This window comes from Zeus faber (assembly GCF_960531495.2).
Source record: "Zeus faber genome assembly, chromosome: 3".
NCBI lineage: Eukaryota > Metazoa > Chordata > Actinopteri > Zeiformes > Zeidae > Zeus > Zeus faber.
This window is the reverse complement of record NC_137190.1, coordinates 18,782,628-18,798,606: the sequence shown is the minus strand read 5'-3', so window position 1 is coordinate 18,798,606 and position 15,979 is coordinate 18,782,628. Positions and strand designations below refer to the sequence as shown.

Below are 15,979 nucleotides of genomic sequence, written 5' to 3'. Positions count from 1 at the left end.
AAGAGCTGATGATTGGTGGGAGAGAGGTGATGTTTTCAACTTCTGGGTGGACCTTTTTTTTCTCACCAATGTGGGCAAACTGTTCGGATTGCGTTTGCACCTGGCTGAGATCGGATCACAATGAGCGCCGGAGGTGGTCGGGCAGATCCGACTGCATTCTGATTGCGTTCACACGTGGCATTAAACATGTATATTTCCATATCCAGATAATGTATCTAGATACAGATCACATTTTAATGCCAGGTGTAAACAGTCCTACTTATGTTACTTAAATGACTTATACCTACTACTATGTTGTTATGAGTTATGCACACCTACTATTATTGCACATTTTATTATTATAGCCAAATTTCACCGTGCTACGACTCCACCATTGAGCCACACACACGCAAAATACTCGTAACGACCAGCTCGATCCAGAGGGTTGTGCTTTAACTTTGTGGAAGGTTTCGTCCAGCAGTCTGTAAAATCTTCCACCTTTTAAGCAAATGAGCAAGGAAACCAACAGGTCTCCTATAGGAAAACAGTGCAGCCAAGAAATCCAGTTATCATGGAAACCCATGTAAACATGAGCAGAGTTCCCCGGCCCTCGGTAGCTGCAACAACCAGATGAGCACCGTACAGGCGTCCTCAACGCCACTGGGTGAGAGGCTGTGGAGGAGTAGTGTGGAAATGTTTGGCTCTAATAATAATACTACAACTTATTCAAAATAGTATGTGTGCGGGCACACACACATGCACACACAGAAGCAGCACACTTTTCCAATATCGCCAGTAATTGTCTAGTTGTTATTTTTATTGTTTTCTGGACCTTTTCCTTGTGCCAGAATTGTAACACGATGCAAAGCCACCAGCAGAGGATGGCTGCACAGCGGGGCGTGGAGCAGCAAAGAGAAGACCAAACTAAACGTATTAACAAAGACAGAGAGATGCAAGCCATGCTAAAGAACGAAGAAAATCTGGAGAAGAAAATATATCTCCGCAAGTTCCAACATGAGTTAACGGAAAGTCAAATTGAGGATTCTCTTCAAAAGGTATCATTTTTGGATTCTTAATGTATGGCATGTATCTTGTAAAAGTTGTGCAGGGGCTCTCAGCTTCTGGGCCTCAAACTGGATTGGGCTCCCTCCCTCATCGTGGTTTGTGCACGCTTAAGTGGTCGTATCAATGTGTCCTCACGTGTTTCATAAATATGGATATGCCTGCATGTATTTATTCTTCTTTTTTTTTTTTTTTTTTCCATTTCTTTGACTATGCAGAGAGGGTCTCAGCCTAGGAGCCCCTGTGGTGGTGTGGACCTCCAACTGATAGAATAACACAATTCTTGTAAAATATGTATTTACAGGCAGAGGAGGAGAGAATTAAGATGGCAAAGCAATTTGAGCAAGAAGAGAGAAACACTCAAGAGGCGTCTCACATCAACCATGAGAAGCTAAGAGATGAAAAGATACGGCAATATATTAGAGTGAACAGGTATGTATCGAAAACCATTTTGCTCCTAGTTTTGCCAGGTGTTTTCATCACAATCACCAGTCTTATTCAATATTGGCATGTTTTCATTCAGCATTGAGCATCGAGAGCTGGAGTCAAAGCTCAAGTCTGCGTATCTCAACAAGGGAAGGGCTGCACAGATTGCTGAGAAGGAGGCCGTCCGATTTGAAACCATGGTAAGGCTGTGGAGTCATCAATAATACTTTTTCCTCATTTTTCATTTGGCTAGCACCAAATTCATTCTTTGGGTTATATGCCATTCTTTCGTCAGGTTGGAATATATTTGGCCTAAAAACAAAACCACTTCATAATAGATAACATTAACATCAAGAGCTAAAATATTATATAATCTACTGATCAGCCGCAACATTAAAAACAGTGACAAGTGAAGTGAATAACATTGATCATCTTGTTCCAACGGCACCTGTCAAGGGGTGGGATATTTTAGGCAGCAAGTGAACAGTCAGTTCTTGAAGTTGATGTGTTGGAAGCAGGAAAAATGGACAAGAGTAAGGATCTGAGTGACTTTGACAAGGACCAAATTGTGGCTAGACGACTTGGTCAGAGCATCTCCAAAACAGCAGGTCTTGTGGGGTGTTCCCAGTATGCAGTGGTTAGTACTTACCAAAAGTGGTCCAAGGAAGAACAACTGGTGAATCAGCAACATGGGCTCATTGATGCGTGAAGGGAGTGAAGTCTAGCCCGTCTGGTCCGATCCCACGGAAGAGCTACTGTAGCACAAATTTCAGAAAAACCTAATGCTGCTATGATAGAAAGGTTTCAGAACACACAGTGCATCACAGCTTGCTGTGTATGGAGCAGTGTAGCTATATATATATATATATATAGAGAGAGAGAGAGAGAGAGAGAGAGAGAGAGAGAGAGAGAGGGAGAGAGAGATTCTGGTCTCTGGTAATAATCACAACACAAGTATTTACATGTGTTTTGAGGCTTATTGACAGAACCTTTTCTCTGACATAAGCGTGAGGAAGCAGACTTCGCCGACAAGATGAAAAAGGAACAGGAGCGAGTCAGCGTTGAGCAGGAGAAGCTGGAAAGGAAGCAGCATGAGGTGTCCAGGTGGTATCAGAAGGAACTGGAGCAGCAGCTCATGGAGAAGGACCGCAGGAGACAAGAGGCCTACAAGGAGTTCCTCAATGAGAAGCTGTTGGTGGATGAGATAGTCAGGAAGATCTACGAGGAAGATTGGAAGTGAGTCGCTCGGCATTGCATGCACTCCAGCGCACCCTTTTGTCTCTGTTGAACATCAATGAAGAAACAGAAGCACCGCAGTCACTAACTTAGTCAGGCTGTTGGAGGGGTTTAGGAAAGTACTCTCGTGTAATTATGCCCGCTGTCAAACTGTCCTTTCTTGCAGGGAGAGACAGCTGAAACTCGAGAAAGTCACGGCCGATCAGCGGGACATCGAAGAGTTCAAGAGGCAACAGGCTGAGTGCCGGTGCACGGAACGGGCAAAAATGGAGGCTGAAAATAGGCGCATCATGGAGTTTGCAAACTACAAGCAGCAAATGGAGGAGAGCAGCGTGGCCAAAAGGCTGGCGAGGAAACAAGCAAAACAGCACGTTCACAGGATGGTACATTAACAATTCTCACAGACCCCCACCCACCCATACAAAAGTTTATTGTATAAAATAGTGATCATGGTTACATCATTTTCCGTTTTCCTTCAAAGCTCGCCGAAAAAATGGAAATTAAGGCGAAGCAGTGTGAGGAATTGGAGCGAATCCGCGAGGAGCTTTGTACGGAGGAACAGGCTGAAGCCGACAGGCAGAGCGAAATTGTAAGCAGCTGTTTTTATTTCTTCAAAAGCAAACAAAGCACTCCGCTCTCCTGGACACGTTTCTGAATCTATTATTTCAGATGAAAGCTGAGAGGAGTGAAATGTGAAGGGTTCTCCATTTAAAACGCATGCATACATGTGTCGCTGGAGTCTTAAGAATCCTTATCTTTAAGGTGGTCATATCACATCTGACGTGTTATTATTTCTTTGAGCTGTACGCACTTTAAACACACGTACATTTCATCATTCTTCTCACGTCAATTTGCCAATGTAGATGAATCTATAAAATCACCGTAGATATACGGTATAGTGTGACGGGATCTCTGTTCATGTCATTGCTTTGAATTTTTTGCAACAGGAGCTGATGGAGAAGAAAATCAGAGAGAGGCTGATGCTGCAGCAGACCAACCAGGAACAAATGGAGATGAGGGATATTCAGAAACGGCTGGAGAAGGAAGAAGACGAGGCTTTCCGTCAAACCATGATGGCCAAGCTGGCGGAGGACGACCGCATAGACCAGATGAATGCCCGAAAACGCCGTGCGATGCAGCTTGAGCACAAGCGGGCGCTGCAGAAGTTAACGGAGGACCGCAGACGGCAGCGTGAGGCTGACAAGGTACTGGTGGTTATAAACCCTGCGTCCAAAGGTTTTCTATCGCAACGCGGTTAAAGATACTTGCGTACAGTGGTGCAATGGGTCGGTTGTTCTATTGTACAGCCATCAAAGCAGCCACGGCTCTCAAAAAAGGCACATAAGTGGAGAGTGATACATAAATTAACATCGACAATGACATCAACAAATCCCCATCCCTAAACACATCAATAAAATCTGACAGTGCCGCCTTAAACTGAATATCAGAACTCAAGGTGAGGCAAGTTTATTTATGTAGCACATTTCAAGGCAAGTCAGTGTGCTTTACATAAAACATCAGAAGCATTACGACGGAGTGCAAAAGAAACGCATTATAAAAGGAAAGAAAACGTTATCAAGTTAAAACATAGAATACACATTTTAGTGTTTTTTTGGTATTTTTAAAACTTATTGTGCGTAATCACCACATTTCACTGCATATATGTATGACCGTATGAATATGTATGTGACAAATAACCTCTTGAATTAATTACATAGAATGCATAAAATCAAGTCATAAAAGTTACAGTGCAGTGCAAGAAATGAATCAAATGCAAATTTGGTTTCGTAAAAGGCAGCGGCAAACAGAAAAGTCTTCAGCCTTGATTTAAAAGAGGACGAGAGTTTCAGCAGACCTGTCTTGTGGGAGTTTGTTCCAGATAATGTAACAATATATCTAAATCTATGTCATCACATGAACACATGTATGCACACACATAATGAAGAGCACAACCCCATATAGCCCCCAGGCACGTATCTTCATTTCAGCGCACAGTGTTAATTCTCACACATACGTGCAGGTGCTTGCGGTCAGCCTTGGACTCCTGGACTCCTGGACTCCTGGACTCCGGCGGCTGTCGTTGCTTTTGGTTTTCGCCGCGCTGCAGCTGCAGAGCGGGAACAACACCCTATTGTCGTCTGTGCGTCACCGTTTCGCCTTATCTTGAGCGCGCACGAAACCGTGACGTCAAACTGACTATATAAGATTTCTGCCGCCATAAAATACACTGTTCGTCTCGGGGAGCTGCTCTTGAGCACATCTGATCCGACCCTTGTACAAGTTAAAAAAACAACAACTTCCGTCTGCCTCTTTATTTAAAACCACCAACTGAAAAACTGCAGATTAAAGCGACCCTTTAATTTCTGTAACAATATGTGGCGGATGAAAACTGAACGCTGCTTCTCCATGTTTAGTTTTGACTCTGGGGACAGGAAGCAGACCTGTCCCAGACGACCTGAGGGGTCTGGATGGTTCATAACGTAGCAGAAGATCAGAAATGTATTTTGGCTCTCAACCATTCTGTGCTTTATGAACCAACAGTAGGGTTTTAAAATCCATTCTTTGACGGACAGGAAGCCAGTGTAAAGATCTCTGAACGCCTCTTTGCCAATCAACTACGAACTACCTACTAAATGCTAATATCATTAATTGATCGTCCATCAGGAACTCGAGGCAAAAGAGAGAGCCGCTGAACAGGAGAGAGAGGCTCTCCGCAGGCAGATCATTGAAGAGGAGAGACAACGGCTTCTCAAACATCATGCAACCAAGCTGCTTGGCTATTTTCCTAAGGTACGCCACGCCACCATGCATCATTCGAAAGCAATTCCACTACCTTGCTTAGCTGTCAGCCGTGCATTAAACACAGTATAACACGTTTCCAGGGCTTGTTCCATGTGGATGATCTTCAACACTTTGACGAGGAATTCAGAAGCAACTTTCAAAAACGTCCTGCAGACATGTTCTCTGCAGAAGGCTGGGAGGACGATGAATAGCAAGTTTTCATGCTACATCCGCAGATGGCTAGATGTCTTTACATGATTTCAACTTCACTTATGAAACAATTTATTCATTTGAATAAACAGTTGTTACATGCATTTATACTGTGCATGCATATATTTACAAGTACCTATGGATGTTGGGAAAAATTTGAATGGGTATTCTGTCTTATTGGCAGAACTTTAGATTATTGATGGTAGGTAGAGAGCATACTGCTAATCTAGCATTGTTTTTAGGGAATTTGCCTGAAAGTTTGTATTAGCTGTAAAAATGTTCATAATTCTAAAATGTTTGGGAACACCGCTGAGATTAAAAAAAAAAAAAACATGTTACGTTGAGTAATAAGGTTTTAACAATTTTTAAGAAGATTTTAAGGCAGGCAACTTTAAACACATGGCAATTTTGTGGCCGTGTCGCCTACCACACGCCACCCAAGTGGCGTGTTCAGGGACCTCCAGCACAGAGACACAGAAGACAGGGTTGTAGAAAACGCACAAGTTTATTGTGGAGAGGGGGCTTGATCGAACAAGCCGCAGCGCAGATGGACACAGGTCATGACAGGGCTCCTCTCTCCTGTGTGTGTGCAGGGATGGGGGTTTTACCTGTTGCTCATTAGACCAACCAACGAGCAACAGGTATGCAGCCACTCTCATCCTGGGTCCCCAATTTCTTAGATCCAGGTCAGGTGTGGCTGCTCAAACCACCCCACCCCCAAACCACAGTAATATTTCTCATGTCTGATCTCCCATGAAAATACGGGACATTATGAACATGAATCAACTGGAGTTGACAATAGACCTTGTCACTAATTAGTTTGTTTTTATCAAAGGTTAATGGTGTAAACAATATAGTTACAATAGCTGGTAAGTATGATGAAAACATTACACTTATGGGGGATCTCTTAGAAATAAGAACAGTGAAACGGCTTGGGCATAGAGCAGGAAACACGGGTATTTACAATATGACACGTTTTCAGGGCTTGTTCTGTGAAGATGACCTGGAGCACATTGACTGGGAATTCAGAGACGCATCTCAAAAATATCCTCTGAAGAATTATGGAAAGGCAGTGAATGGCAAGTTTGATACTACTGTACATCCCTAGATGGCATCCCTTACTCCGTAGTAGTAGAGCAGGAGTCTGTACCCCTAACATGATTTCAAACTTCACTTATGAAACAACACTTAACGGCAAAGTTTCTGTCTTTGTTAAGAAATGGGTTCATTATTTTCCAATGGTCAGCATTGAATGGTGTTAAGCTGAACTTGTTCACGGGCTTGGTGTTATTAAGTTTAGACTGAAGCCTCATTCTCTTACAAAATAAAATTGACAATTATGCTTATTATTATAGCAAACAAGTAAGTTTGCCACGCTACTCCTACCAGGTTTTCGAGCCACATAGATGCAAAATATATCAAAACCACTGGCTCGCTCCGGAAACGTTGGGCTGTAATTTTCGGCCGAGGGTTTGGGAATATTCTGCTTTGTGTGCGAAAATTCGGCCCAAGAGGTTTCATCTGGGGAAAATAGAGTGCAGAGAAATCCGGGAGGCACAATGTCATATTAGGAGAATTCCCCACATAGCCCTGCCCCTTGGTAGCTATGGCAACCAGGGACATCATGTGATGTCTGTGTGACGTGAACGGCAAGAGGAGGATGGTACAGTAATGATGCGCCAAACGGGATACAAGCCGCTCTAAAAATCCAAAAAGAAGGCACATCCTCACACGCATGGTTTCTTCCCCACAGGAAGTCTCATTTTTATTAACCCCTATTTCTTACAATTCAACTACTTACGCAAAAAAAAGCCTTGAATGGTTAAGACACTTCGCCGACCAACGCGGTGGTTAACGTCCGGGCGAAGGAGGGGAGAGTACCTGAAGATCCATTTCCCACCATTTCTGTCATCTCATCATTCCAGTAAAAAACTCAGCAAAGATTGGAAATGGGGTAGCAGTTCGAACTTCCTCAAAGATGACCCACAGGCGGCGGGACAACCCTCCCATTTCATAGATCAGCGAAAAACCAACAGTTTGTTGGTGAGGGAGAAAACGCCCGGAGAACACGTTGTTGGTGATCCCGTTTTTCAGTTTGTCCCTTCCAAGATCCATGATGAAGTGTCGAGACTTCTCATGATCAGTCAGGACATTTGGGAGTCAGTAAGACATATGACTTTGTGTTGCGATTCCTATCCCGGTGATGGCGCAGCCATTTTGAGCATCTGTTAATTGACCGTGTGAGACCTTTACCTCGTTCCAAATCTGATAGCAATTACTGGCTTAATATATACAACCAGATGTGTCAAAACACATCTGGTTGTATATCCTTTGCGTTCCCCTACTGCTAAGTCGGTGGTAAAAAAAACAAACCGCTGGAACAGTTCATTTCCATCTTCGGAGTTCCAAAAGTAATCCAGGGCGACCAGGGCTCAAATCGGGGGTTTTAATAATTTTGTTTGCTCAAGTTCTAAAACATCTACGTGTCAAACAATAACCCAGCTTCCGCATACGATGCCCAGAGTCAAGGAGCTCTGGAAAAGATTTCACCAGACCCTGAAATCTACTGTTGCCTGGTTATTGTGTTGTACTAAGGCTGGGCTGCTGTAGTTATTGTTTGCTGCCAGGGAGGTTGTGGAGGAAAGCACCGTTTTTTTAAGCCCAAGTGAACTTGTTTTTGGGCGTACAGTGCGGGGGCCGCTCACTCTGTTGCATAATGCCGGGGGCACAAGCAGAAACTCCTCTTTATGACTGTAAAGCTGAGCGGTGCCAGTTTCGTCCCGGTGACCAGGTTCTTGCTTTGTCGCCAATTGTCTGTTCTTCATTTCAGGCTAAGTTTACCGGCCCATTTACAGTTTTACGCCAGATTTCAGATCTACCTGCTGTCAACGCCGAAGCATAGAAAATCCACCCGAATATGTCATGTAGATCTTCTGAAACCCTACTACACTCGGGCGCTGCAACAGTGAGGAGCTCTGTTCATTTTTTTCTCTGCAGAGCGGGATGATGGGGTGACACCGCCCGATGAGAGTTTGTTGCGTGGCTGGTTAAAGAGCTCCGGAACACTCCAAGGAGAGGTGTGCTGAGCTGGCTGCTCTTATTAAACAGGTTTCCCTGTTCGTTTAATGATACACCAAGCCAAACACACTTGATAAGAGCGAGACATACTGTAAATGTAGGTGAGGGGCAGCTAATCCTGCAGCGTTTTTACCGGGTGTCGGAGGAAAAGCACAAGGTGATGGACACAGAAATGAATATGCTTGACAATGGTATTGCAGAACCCTCGTCTTCTAGCTTCTAGTACCTCTGTGCAAAAGAGCAAGGGAAATCTCAGCTTTCATAACGACATCCGGTCTTTTTTCCTAAACTGCGATGAGTTTTGGGTTGCGAAATGCACCGGCGACATTCCTGCACCTGCTGAATATGGTTTAGTCTGGGCTGGAGGGATGTGCTATATACCTGGATGACGTTGAGATCTACATCAATACTGGACATAGGACGAGCGGGTGTTTGGCATCAAAAAGCTGTTTGACGGTCCGGGGGACGCACACCTGAAAATTCATTTGACAAAGTGTGAGTTTGCGAAGGCCACGGTCAAACACCTTGGTAAGGTAGTAGGGCAGGAGAACGTGCGGCCAGTACAGCTTAAAGTGACTGCAATGAGCAGCATCCAGTGTCCACAACTAAGAAGGATCTCCAGGGGTTTGGTTTCTGGGTCTTGTGGGTTACTACCGCAGTTTTTGTAAAAACTCAACAGTGGTAGCTCCTTTGACCGACTTACTTAAAGGAAAAGCAAAGTAGATTTGGTCAGCTTCTGGTCGGCAAACTTTTGAAAATGTTTAATTTGTTCTTCACCTCCCGTTCTTGCAGCGCCATGCATGGACCGACCCTTTAAGCGGCATGTGGATGCAAGTGATGTAAGCGCAGGTGCTGTTTGGTTTCAGTGTGATAACAGTGGTGTTGAACGAACCCCCGAGTTTTTACACCATTTGTTTCCACCCCAGAAAATGTAACCTTTCAGTAAAATGATTCTATCATCAAAAATAGAGGACGCTTGCACTCATTTAGGAATTACAACATTTTGAAGCGTATGTTGCTGTTTCTCTGGTGGTCTACACAGACCGCAACCCAATAACTTTTTTTGCATTCTTTGCAGTGCCCAAACCGCCGGTCGATGCGATGGATTTTGTTTTTTCAGTCCTATTTTTTTTATTAAGCTGGGTAGTTGCCTATTTTGAGTTTTGAAATAGTTGTGGTCTGCCGGTATGGGTGGGGGGCTTGCTCCACTAGGCGTCCGTGTCCTTTGTTTTGTTGGCTCGTCTTTGTTTTGCAGGATCCGGGTCAGGGTGGAGGGTCGTCATTAACTTCATTGTTTGGTTTGGTGGAGACATTTTCACACATCCACACAAGCTCACATGGCTGATTACTGACTCTTGTTTTTCTGTTCTTTGTTATGTTGTAAATAAATGCTTATTCCTCACTTGTTAATCCATCTGGTCTCCCATTTTGTTGCAGCTTAGAAGCCGGGCTGTGACGAGATGTTATAAATAATTGATATTAACCGACAGGGCTCTCAGAAGTTCAAAAAAACCTGGTCTCCATTTGTTGAATATGTTAAAAACGTGTAATTGACCTTATGTTACTGTCCTTTCTTGGTAATACTGTTATAATTTGTAAGATCATGTAATACAGAAAAGCAGAAAGAGATACAAAAAACCCTATGCTCTTACAAACTCACAATTTATTAGGACAATTTTGTGAAATGGCAGCATTTTAATCAAAATTCTATGTCGATTGGAACACCACACAAGATCCACCGATTAGCCTCCACAATCTTGACAAATGTAAAGGTCATACACCTTTACACGTCCAACATTTAAGAAAATTAAACATGCTTCACTTCTCTACGACATCCCCCAGTCAAGGGCCTTCATGAATTCTTCCTCAGTGAACGACAACATCTTGGCAGCTTCGAAATGCATCTGCGCAGGTAAGGAAAAATGAACTCAATTAGTTTGGCATCAAGTGGGGAATTATAAATCGCTGGGACTTTTGAACTTACTTTCTGTCTTTTGAGGATATCTATTAAACAGAGCTGTTTCCTGAACCCCAAAATGAGCTCTGCTTTCTGTTTTTTTAGCATTTTGTTTTCAGCCAGTATATTTTCTCTGCTCTGTTGCTCCTCCTTGATCTTGTCCTTGTTTTGACATGTATAGGAGAAAAGAACATACAGCGTTCTTAATCCGGGGAACACGTCTATACACTTGACCATCCTAATTTTGAGCAGGATTTCTCAGAACATGACAGAATGTTCACTTTTATTTCTCATTTTTGTATTTTGCAAACTAGTACAAATTCTATTCACTGGTGGAACACATTTGAAAATATCAAGCGAGCATTTTACTCAAAATCAGCACAACTTGACCAAGACCATCCCCTGACCAAAAACACATGCAGTATGTTCGACTGAAAACCAAGCTACGCTCATCAGGAAGGGGGGAGTTATCGAACCGACATGGTCTGCTTCAAGCGTCTGCATGGGTGGGTTTTAAGCTCACCTGATTCATCTGCTTGGTTTTATTCAGCTGGGACTTGAGCCTTTCCACCTCCTCCAGCGCTCTGTTCAGGCGAACCTCCCCCGCGTTTTGGTTGCAAGCGGCTTGTTTCTGGGCTTTGTTCAAGCTCTGGATTTCCTACAAAGTCAGCGATGCCGTCAAAGAGTGTGTCAATTTATGATGTGCCGTTCACATCCCCTCACCTTTGAATGAAAAGAGACCCAAACCTTTTGTAATGCGACAATTTGCACTTGCAGGCATTCACACTTCCGGTTGGATTCCTCCACTAATGCTCTGTGCTTTTCGATCTGTGTTTGCTGAGTATTTGTGGTCTTCTGCAGCTTGGCTCGATCTTCCTCAACCACCTTTAATTTGGTGCCCAGTTTGTTGTTCTCATCATCCTGCAGACAGAAACAAATGCAAAGTGCGTAGAGTATCCAGATTTTTTTTAAAGCTCGAACCCGCTCTATTGCTTGCTGATGCAAATAAAACAATAAGATAATAAGATAACTTAATTCAATTTTAACTTAAGATAATGTAATACTGCACATATGTCTAGTATTCCACACAAACTGTATTTGACGCTGTATTTGCATTTGTTAAAAGCTATCTGTACAGTACCTTCTCCCTATACTCGTATGAAAGCCGATCCATTTCCTCTTGCATGACCCGTAGTTTTGCCTCCAGAACACGAACCTGAGCCCCTAAAACATCGCCAATACAAACCAGATAAACAGTTACACAATTAAACCCGTGACCATTCTTGTCTCAAGCTTTCGTATCAATTTCTTTTAAAGGGGACCTATCATGCAAAACTCACTTTTTCAGGGTTAGGGTTAGGGTTAGGGTTAGGTGTATGTACTGGTGCACATGCATTTGGGTCCCGGATGGGTCTACTAACACACAAACTGTGAAATAAGACATCCCAGTCAGTTCTTGGTGAGCTGTCTGTTTCAGAAAAACATGTCGTCCTAAAACGAGCCGTTCAGCTTTGCTTTGCCAAGGCAGTCATTGTAATTGGAACAACACCCCCCGCCCCCCCCAACCGAGTAACTCACTACTAGGCCGCAACCGGACCCCGTGGCATTGAAGCGTAGCGCTAATCACGGGAAGTGCTCTGAGACCAGTACTAAACTTTTAAAAGAGTAATTAATACTGTCACAATACTGCAGACGATAGAAATGTATTTGCTGTGTGTGTGTGTGTCTGTCTGTCTGCCTCTACGGTAGGGTGACTGTACTGCAGGCTGCGGCGGGCGATCCGCTCCGCGTATCTCCCAACAAAACCGGAGACTTATTCTATTTATTTTTCGACGTTTTCGTAACTGAGTGACATTCTCGTAACTGAGTGACGTTTTCGTAACTGAGTGACATTCTCGTAACTGAGTGACGTTTTCGTAACTGAGTGAAACCCCAAAAAAAAGCCCCAAGCCCCGCCGTATCCTCCGGTGCTCTAAGCTCGGCGCTGCTCCAGACACCGCAGTGCGTTCCACTGAAACAGACCCCTTTTCAGACAGGGTGGATTGGACGCATGTTAGAACTGCTTGAATGCAAATAATCTGAGTGGCATGTTTGGCAAAAAACTTTAAAAACATGTTTTGGGGACCTCGGAGACCATATATTATTAACTTGGTGAAAAGGAGCGTAATAGGTCCACTTAAAAAAAAAAGAAAAAAATAAATATGTGAAGCACTTCAAGAATAGTTTTGGTATTTATCGAAGGTCTATCTATGTGTAACTCTAATCTAAAAGTATAAAAATATCTTATTCTAAACTACCATCGTCCTCAGTCTGAACCTTAGAAGTAATTGTAGACGGACATTTTCTTAAATGAGAAAAAACAGCTACGGTAATTCTTGGTAAATAATAAGTTAGGTGCAATTTCATTTACTTTGTCCGACGCTGTCTCCGATGCTGGGATCCTCGTCCACGCTATCGCCGTAGCTGACGGGGTCATCGAGCTGTTCCTCCAAACTATGAATGACCTTCTCCAGAATGACCTTCTCTTCCGTCGTCATATCATCGCCACGTGATAACACTGACGCTCTACAATGAGGTCGATAATACAGACACATCCCTTTTCGAGCTCATTTAGAGTGAAGCTTTAGGGCTGTACCGATTCACACATGTAGAGCAGAACTGTTTCGTCAGAGACAATTGTCAGCGTTATTATTCATTTCATTTACTTTCTTAAATGCCGATCAAACTCACGCTCGTGTACGCTCTTTCCTCTGGTTCCCATCGTTTCTGTTTTGTGATATCGGCGTTGACGGGGCTCGGTTTTTACTCGCTCCCTGAGCACAAGAACAAACAAGCCCGCAGTGAGGATCGGTGCCGTACAAGCCCAGTACACATTTGTAGAGGTCACATATCGATGCGCTGTCCCTTAAGTTTAATGAGAAAGAAGGCATACCCACACGCCACCTGATCTATCATACGAAACAATCACACCTGGGAACATAAGAACAGCGTGTGGGTGGTTTTTTTTATTTTTGCGCTTACTTTTGTGACCCAGCGCAGGTCAAATGTTATTTCTCTACTTTAGGGTTTAGTTACCTTGACACTGGTCTGCTGTAGAGGAGGTTTCCTGAATATGGACATCCTAAAACAAATCATTGGGGCGTACATTATTTATACTCTCGACATACTCTCAACATTATTTAAATAACGATTACGTGAATTGGTTTGAACCCAAAGTGTCCAATACCGTACCTTGAGTCTTTTTCCTCTTCAGTATTAATGTCCAGATGATTCAGTGTTATCTCGGTATTGGACAAAACATCATTTTGATTTTTCTGTAATTTGAGAAACAGGAAAAATTTGACATTATGTTGTTTTATGTACATACATATATATTTTTAAATATATCTACTTCCCCCTCACTGTCATCTAAAAGTAATGTTGATGTTGTTTGACCAGTAAGTCATTGTCCCTGATGGAAGATGTTTATCTTGACTTGAAACTCCCTTCAGTTACATCAATAAAGTAAACCCTAGATGAACCACTGACCAGAACTTCTTCTGCCTGTCTCGCTAGATCGGCTGTTTTGGCTTCCACCTCTGCATTCCTTAGTCTGCCGAAAAAGAAAAAAAAAGCATTTGCAACAATATTTTTTGGGTTAATTTTGACATTGACATTTTTATTGCGCACGGCATCAAGAGCTGTAATTCCAGACAACTCATCTACTCGAACTTTATGCAAGGATCGTCTTGATCCACGCGTTGGGGGGGGGGGGATTTGGATCTTTGCTCGATTATTTTTTATTTCTTTAAGAAACGAAATGTGTTTTCACAAAACTTGGAACGCTTTTACTTGTACTGCATCTCCTTTTCAAAGAGGTCTATGGCAGGTTTATGTGGTGGACCAGAGGTGGACTCTCTCATCTTTGCTTCTGACATTTTGGACCTTGTCCTGCAGTCCATAGAGCCGGCAGCTGGAGGTTTTCTAGGCGGATTGATGACAACATACAAACAACGAAAATTAAGATTATTCAATCGTAAGCGACAGTAACCTTACTTACCTATATAGACAAGTAGGTTTACAGTAAGTCTTGTAAAAAAAACAAACAAAAAAAACCCAACCTAGACAACTCCTGGTGAAGTTGTAAAAGTGTGTGTGTGTGTGTGTGTGTTCTTTTTAGAACTGAGTTCAGGTCCAAGCACTTTACTTCATAGGGGGAGAGTTGTGACGTCAGAACGACACGGCGCGGTTAAAAAAAACCCCACCTGTTTTTAATGACGTGGGTGGAAGGAATCAGCAAGAGAAAGGCCTGTAATAAATCGCTCAAAGCCCGAGTCTCTCACCGTTAAACCCGCCGAGTGGTGTTTTTTTTTTTTTTTATGGGATCTGTAAAGCTCTTTAATCCTAAACTCCGTAAACTACCGGGCAGTAACGTTCTATAGCAGGCGCTAGCTACAGCGTTGGCTCTGGAAAACACAGCCGTCTTCAACGTCGAGACTTCGAAACGCGAAGACACGGATGCGACACTGTAGGTTTTATCCACTTAAACGCGGACGGTCGTCGAGGCTACCTCTCAGACGCGGGGGTTTCGGCTCGTTTCCCCCGGACTTGCGGCTTCCGCTGGCAAAACGCGGACGCGGTTGCCGAGCGACGCGAAAGAAACCCGACCGGCGAAGTCGATCGCGTTGGCAAGACGACGACGAGGCCTCGGAGAAGGGTCCTGTCGCCCCCTGGCGGCCGGTTCAACGGGGTCTCTGCTGTGGTCCGTCCATTTTTTATTTGGGTTTATTTGCCGCCGGCGAACGAGGCGCGGGGCCCACACTTGATTTAAGACGACAGGTTGCGCAGATACAGAAATAAACCTGACAGACAATGAAAGTGCACATCGGGCTGTCCTTGAAGTTCCGTGATTAGACATGCTCGGCATGTTGTTTGTAAGGTGGAGCTTTTTTTTTTTTTTGTGTACAAATCTACTCTCAAATAAACTCCACAAATAAAATGTAGTCAAACAAAGAAAAACATTTAATGGTTGTTTTTTTTAAGTCGTAAACAAAACGCCACAACGCGAAGAATGAACTTTAAAAACAATGAATGGAGCCTACAAAAACTTGTGCAAGAGCTGACCAATGGGTCGGCTCTATATTAACACATTACACCTTGGCTGTGTGTGCGTGTGTGTGTGTGTGTGTGTGTGTGTTTGTGTGTGTGTGTGTGTGTGTATATATATATATATATATATATATATATGTGTGTGTGTGTGTGTGTGTGTGT

General features: G+C 43.4%; 2 protein-coding genes across 3 annotated transcripts; one reads left to right on the top strand and one right to left on the bottom strand.

Annotated features, from left to right (window-relative positions):
* Positions 1-839: 839 nt before the first annotated feature.
* Positions 840-5,696, top strand: mns1 (meiosis-specific nuclear structural 1; the record flags this gene model as incomplete). The annotated part of the gene is made up of 9 exons (XM_079997256.1): positions 840-1,034; positions 1,346-1,473; positions 1,565-1,667; positions 2,474-2,703; positions 2,870-3,086; positions 3,185-3,292; positions 3,651-3,908; positions 5,368-5,493; positions 5,586-5,696. 9 exons carry the CDS (start codon positions 840-842, stop codon positions 5,694-5,696), a joined length of 1,476 nt encoding a protein of 491 aa, XP_079853382.1.
* A 4,769-nt stretch (positions 5,697-10,465) lies between these two features.
* On the bottom strand, positions 10,466-15,494 carry tex9 (testis expressed 9). 2 transcript variants are annotated; one of them, XM_079997224.1, is made up of 12 exons: positions 14,974-15,494; positions 14,561-14,692; positions 14,258-14,321; positions 13,961-14,043; positions 13,805-13,850; positions 13,460-13,542; positions 13,140-13,294; positions 11,871-11,953; positions 11,477-11,650; positions 11,253-11,387; positions 10,757-10,891; positions 10,466-10,676 (listed from the first exon to the last, which is right to left on the bottom strand). In XM_079997224.1, exons 2-12 carry the CDS (start codon positions 14,668-14,670, stop codon positions 10,599-10,601), a joined length of 1,146 nt encoding a protein of 381 aa, XP_079853350.1. In that variant the 5' UTR covers positions 14,671-14,692; positions 14,974-15,494; the 3' UTR covers positions 10,466-10,598. The 2 variants fall into 2 exon arrangements, with proteins under 2 accessions (XP_079853350.1, XP_079853351.1); XM_079997225.1 differs by having other exon boundaries at positions 15,052-15,494.
* Positions 15,495-15,979: the final 485 nt, after the last annotated feature.

What these genes read in the sequence shown, in the direction of transcription:
- tex9 (XM_079997224.1), bottom strand. Translation starts at nt 14,670, where the DNA reads ATGGACTGCAGGACAAGGTCCAAAATGTCAGAAGCAAAGATGAGAGAG. An exon ending in GACAGGCAGAAGAAGTTCTG is followed by an intron (nt 14,044 to 14,257) that starts GTCAGTGGTTCA and finishes CTCAAATTACAG; the next exon opens with AAAAATCAAAATGATGTTTT. An exon ending in ATATCCTCAAAAGACAGAAA is followed by an intron (nt 10,677 to 10,756) that starts GTAAGTTCAAAA and finishes TTACCTGCGCAG; the next exon opens with ATGCATTTCGAAGCTGCCAA.